We start from the raw sequence: 5,888 nt of genomic DNA, 5'->3' as shown, positions 1-5,888 counted from the left end.
CCCAGCCTGTACTTGTCTTCTGTGGACTTTTTTTAATGTTAAACTTTATTTTCAAATGTTTTTTATATATAATTGTGATAACTAGCTTATGTATATAACAAGCAGAAGTGGCTTTTATTCCACATGTTGCATGTTTTTCCAAAACCAGATAGTAGTTTTGTATTTAGGACGATACCTCCAGCTTTCAAGTTCAAAGGCCCTTTAATTCAAAGTGCACAAAGCTCAAAAGTGGTCTAGTTTATACCTCTGTCCATAGAAGAAAGGATAAAATATCCTGTGAGACTTCTTAGGATTTTTGTTTGGTTTTTACTGGTGAAAGTGAGAATTATGTATAGCGTAATAGACCACTGTTGAGCAATGTAGCTTTAATGGAAGTCCGTGTTCATCTCTCACATGCAAAATCCGTAATTTTCACAGCTCCTTGCATAGCTGATCAGGTGTTCCTGCTGCTACTGCACAACTGTTGCCTTGGCTTGTTATTGACAGCTGATGAATTTGCCCCGTTACAGATGCCTGTTCCCTCCTGTGGCATTGAGGTATCATTAGGCACTACACCAGTGTATAAACGTGCTCTAGATATTTTAAGTATTTAGTCCTGTGACCCTGTGACAAAGCTGTCTAAGCATGATACCTGACAGAGTAAGAAAGTTGTCAAGTTTGTGGCGTTTTTTTGTGCTAACAGATATTTGCTTCTGAGAAGATGGAATGGGCCAGACATTACAGCTGTAAGAAACTGTTAGGACTATTGACACTTTATGATATGATCCAAAGGAAGTCTGGATACATTGATTCAAAACAACTGCAGGCAATACGGTAAGGTAGCTTGATTTCTTGAACTTAGTATTTTTACTTCTGCTGCTGGAGGAAAATCATGGTGGCTTTTTTTTCATTTTATATGGAAATTTAATGGTTTTCTTCCATCTCTGTTTCAAGGCTTGTGCTCATTTTGAATAGAGGTAAAAATTTTGACCAGTACACCAATTCTTACACTACTGCTGCACGAAGTAATACCTATAGCAGTTCCCTTTCATTCTAACTCACAATGCCTGCTTTTTCCTACGCTTACTTTCTATTCTGTTTCCTTGGATACTCGCATGCAATACAGCACTACACATTTGATCCTCTGCTCAGGTTCTTAGCAGAAGTTTAACTGACATCTGTGATTCAGAATAAGAGCCTAGACTTAGAAATGAGCATCAGCAAATTCAGTCATGGCCTCTGATTTCTTATCAAACCTACCGAGTGGTGTTGTAGTGTGTGATGAAATTATTTGCTTATAGTTCTATTCTGCTACCCCTTCTTCTCAAAACAGCATTTTCATTCAGGACTGATGCATTTAGAAATATAGAAGTGGCCAAGTATCCTCTTACTGAAGGTGGATATGCAGGAAAAAAGTCCCAGATAAGCATGTAACTTCTTTCCCCTGGAATATTTTCCCACCATCCAGTTTTCTGTTACTCAGGGATTTTCTGAGCCAGAATTAGTAGCTTGTTATTCTATCAGCCACCAATGGTGGTTTGGTTTTTTTTTTTTAATGGTCTAATCTTTTCTTAATCTTACCTAAAGTTTTACATTATGTGCTGTTTTTTGTTGGGATAGAGTTAACTTTCCTCACAGTCCCTAATACCAGCTGTATTTTGGTGTGCTGTCACAAATATTGGTAACATACTAATGTTTTTAGTTGTTGCTAAAGAATGTTATATCAAATCAAGGACTTCTGCAGTTTCTGATGCTGCATCCTGTATCAAGAAGCTGGGATATATAACAGCTGACCCAAACTGACCAAAAAGGTGTTTCATTCCATAAAATGTCATGATCAATATATAAACTGGAGTTAGGCCAGAGGTTCCTCTCTTGCTGCTTGATGCTGTCGCTCAGAGTCTGCTCTGGCTCTCGCTGCTTGGGGACTGGCTGGGCATCCATCAATGAGTGGTAAATGGTTATATCATCTATCTTCTTTTCCATTGTTTTCATTACATATTATTAGTTGTAATAGTCATAGTATCATTGTGTATTATCAATAGTAATATTAGTATTGTTAATATTATTAGTATCATTATTTCATTTATTTTGATTTATTAATTTGTTTTTATTTTAACCCACGAGTTTCCTTATCTTTTCCTCCAATTCTCCTCCCCATCCCACTGGGGGAAGTGAGCTAGCAACTATGTGGTACTTAGTTGCTGAGTGAAATTAAACCACAACAGCAGTGTCTGTTGGCAAATCTGCACCTCACTGTGTGGAGGGAATTGTTGCTTGTTTTAAATTTAGTATCTGATGGTCTCATTTCCCAAATGAAACCCACATTACCCCCCCAGTTCTTGTATTGCAAGAAGGTTAGTAGTTTTGTCCATGTTCTTTAATGCTGTTCAACATTTTATAGATGTTAATTTGGGGGACAGAAGGACAGTCAGTAGCAGTGTAATAATGTCTCTCTTCTGGGTTGATACGTCAGTCTGTTAAATTACAGCTTTCAGAGAAGCTGTTCTACTCAGTGTTATCTTTCAAAAGAGTGAGAGACTGACTGTGGGCTGATTTCTAAACAGGATGGCTAGACTACCAGTGTTTACCTTGATGAATGGATTAATTGACATCCTCTGTTCATAACACTTTCTAATGTTTCAGGAGTTTAAAAGATGGATCATGCCTGCCCTAGAAGATTTTCTTTTGTTAACAAGTGTTTCAAAATGCACTAGTGATTCAGCAGAAGCCTCTTTGCACGTAGGAACCTATTAAACTGGGGTGGAGATAATGTTTGTAGAAAAATCTCAGCAAGACTGACTGTCCCTGCTTAGTCCATCTTTTATCTTCCTCATGCTCTTATGCCAAAGATATAAATGACCCTCTCTGGTCATTCAGAAAATTACTGTCTATGGCAACAGCCGCCTCTGTGACATTAGTTGAAGATACCGAACTGATGTTTGTGGGAGTCTGCATTACAGTTGTCTGTTACAGAACAGTTTTTCTGATGTCTTGTAATGCTCCTCTGAATTGTATTATCAAAAAAAAAAAGACGTTTCAGTATTCAAATCTAGACCCAAAATTTTACTGTATAACTTACACAGATTCATTTCACTATTACAAGGATATTTTTTCCTCTGAATCATTACAAATCAGAGTACTGAAATATTTTTAGGTAACTTTGATTTTTCATTTCCTGTTTAAACAAAATCATTTAATGTGCTTCTCTTTTTCTCACAGGATAGTCAAGACACGTGTTAAAAATGGAATTCCCTGTTTTGAAATTGAGTGGCAAAAACCAGGTTGGTCTGATTTTGATGTACATTATAGCACAAAACAGTTTATAAAAAAAGAGGAAAACATGTTTTAAAGAGGAAAAGAGTTTGACAACATTATGAGGCAATGAAATGTGGGCGAGATTAGAAACTTCTGTGAAAACAATAGAATTTGTGCATCAGATTTCACATACCCTGAAAGTAAAAGAATTGCTCAAAAAATTAAAATGTGCCTACATTCCCCTAGAAAGCAAGGGACTTGGTCTTCAGGAACTTCTTCAGGTACATATTAATAAGATCTGGAGTCTATTTCATCTCTTATTTCACTGTGTACCAGAAGCTGTGACAGTTTACTAGCTAGAAGTTTTTCTGTGCTGACAGACTTCTACCTTTGGAGTGCCCATTTGTTTCAGGAGACTGGCAGAAAGAAAAAGACTTCACTTGTAGCTGAATCCCAAACGTTGTACTATTGACCTTTTCACATACCCTCTTTGTACTCGAATAAATCTTTTGTTCTTTCTTTTTCTTATTCCCCACTCTGATATGTGTGTATGTACGTGTCTGATGTGCATTCACTGGTTTTTAGAACATTATGTGCATGCAGAAGATGAGCCTGCAGGGTTGTTTGTAGTCACAGTGGAAGAGGAGTCTTTGTTTCAGGCTGCTTATCCTGATGTTGTTGCTCGCTATCAAGTGGAAGAGTCAAAAGTTCTAAAGAAGAAACAGAAAAGTAAGTCCAAAAGCTTATTTCCTAAGGACTTGTGAGTCTTGCCAGAATACAGTAGGAAAAGCAAAAAACTTTTCTCCCGCTGTTACGGGGTGTCTTGTTTTGTCAAGATCGGGGCATGATACCTTGTAGGGACTGTGCTTTTAGCTTACCTTTTTATGCTTTAGTACTAGGAAACCTGAACTGTGGTTAATAATGCCTTTCTTTTTTTTTCAGGCCGGAAAGACAGACCAAAAGAAAAGGAATTACCAAATGTTTTTGATGAAGTTAGCAGTCTTCTGTCCCAAATGAATTTAAAATCTAGATGTGGAATTCTTCCTGTGCAAGACTCCATAGCAGATGTCAAAACTCCCCCGGAAGATCAGACACACCAGAGAAGTACTGAATCAAACGGTCTGGTGTTAGCTGCAGCTTCTGGCATAACGACTGTTCAAATGCCAGCATCAGCACCCACTCTTCCGCAGGCTGCATCACCTTGCTCCAGCTTACAGAGTACATTGGCTGGCTCCTCTGTACAGCCAGCGCAGTTTACTAAAAATTCAGGGATATCGTCCTCTTCCTCTGTAACAGCTGGTCTACGACTGAGCAGTATTGACTGGGAAGGGACCTTCTTCAGTGCTGCACCAGCCCATGGGGGTGATGCCCGTGATCCAGCAGCTGACCTAACCGCATGCATAAAACACTCGCATCCACTGGGTCATGAAACTGTAAGAAGTAGCTCAGAATATTCTGATGCTACGCAGTCTGATCAGCATCATTCTGATAGTGCAGATGATTTGGTTTCAGATGATGCTGTGAGACAACTTCAGAAGTTGTCTTCAAGTGAGCGAATACTAACAGCTTCCGTTCCATCAAACCCTTTGTTGTCGGAAGATGTTATGCAACTGGAGGGTTTGAAATGTTTTAAACAAATGAAAGAAGCATTGAATTCTGCCTCGTGTCAGTTAAATAAACTAGTGCAGGAAGGTGAAAATGTACTGCCAGAGAACTGTGCAAGGGAATCCAGCAGACACATTTATCAGGATCAGTACAAAAAAGCTGGCAGCCTGGCTGAAGTGATGCAGAGAGACGCTAATGTAAGCAGTTCAGCATCTCTGGTCCTCAGTGGGCAAAGAACAAAAACACAGCATCCTGAGTGTGAAATGCTTCCGGTGTCTCAAAAGCCAGGAGATGCTGGAACTGGCTGTCACATTAAAAAAGCTTGTACTCAAACTACTTGGAAAACTTCTCTTAAAAAGAGTGTGTGTCAGAACAGATCTTCTTCTAGTGAAGACAGTGATGATGGGAACCTGATTAAAAATCTGATTTATGAGCAGCAGAAAAAGCAACTAAACCCTGGTCAGTTTAAAAAATATACGAAGAAAAGGAGTACTACTAACAGAACAAACAGTGACTCGGGCCTTCTAAGTAAAGGGCAGAATAAAAAGACCAGTTTAAAAAAAGCTGGTAATAGTTTGTCATTGGAAATATCTCCCAAACCATCCCCAGTAGGGGAAGGTAATTGTTTCCAAAGTCCAGAGCAACTGTTTGAGAGCTGTGATCCTGGCCCCACGCAGCAAGCTGAAAGTGCTCCTCTGACATCTGCATGGGCAGACAGTCCCCTTCCACTGTCTGAAAGACTAAAAAGGAGAATCAAAATTAATTAGGTTCTCCAAAACATAATTATGATAACTATTAACTCTCTACCTTCAGCTTAGAGTTCTTTCTTAGAGTTTCTGCAGTGTCTCCCGTCCTTTTTAAGTGGACACAGCTTTGATGAATAAGAAGTGCTGTGCAGTGCTGCATGCTGGAGCTGAAGGTTGAAACCAAGATGTTAGTGAAAGTACCAAATATCTGGTTATAGGCCAGTGACAGTTATTCTGGACCTGGTTACATGCTGAACTTGATGCATAAGCATCAGGGTGTAGTATACAAGGGAACAGGGA

At 39.0% G+C, this 5,888-nt stretch overlaps 1 protein-coding gene across 1 annotated transcript; it reads left to right on the top strand.

Annotated features, from left to right (window-relative positions):
- Positions 1–682: 682 nt before the first annotated feature.
- On the top strand, positions 683–5,609 carry LOC104514637 (flap endonuclease GEN homolog 1-like; the record flags this gene model as incomplete). The annotated part of the gene is made up of 4 exons (XM_010158374.1): positions 683–813; positions 3,202–3,263; positions 3,823–3,966; positions 4,180–5,609. Coding segments are annotated over 4 exons (1,767 nt in total), but the record flags the coding sequence as incomplete, so codon positions are not given.
- Positions 5,610–5,888: the final 279 nt, after the last annotated feature.

This window comes from Eurypyga helias, unplaced genomic scaffold, assembly GCF_000690775.1.
Source record: "Eurypyga helias isolate BGI_N326 unplaced genomic scaffold, ASM69077v1 scaffold14979, whole genome shotgun sequence".
In the NCBI taxonomy this organism is placed as follows: Eukaryota; Metazoa; Chordata; class Aves; order Eurypygiformes; family Eurypygidae; genus Eurypyga; species Eurypyga helias.
This window is presented reverse-complemented; position numbering and strand designations above follow the sequence as displayed.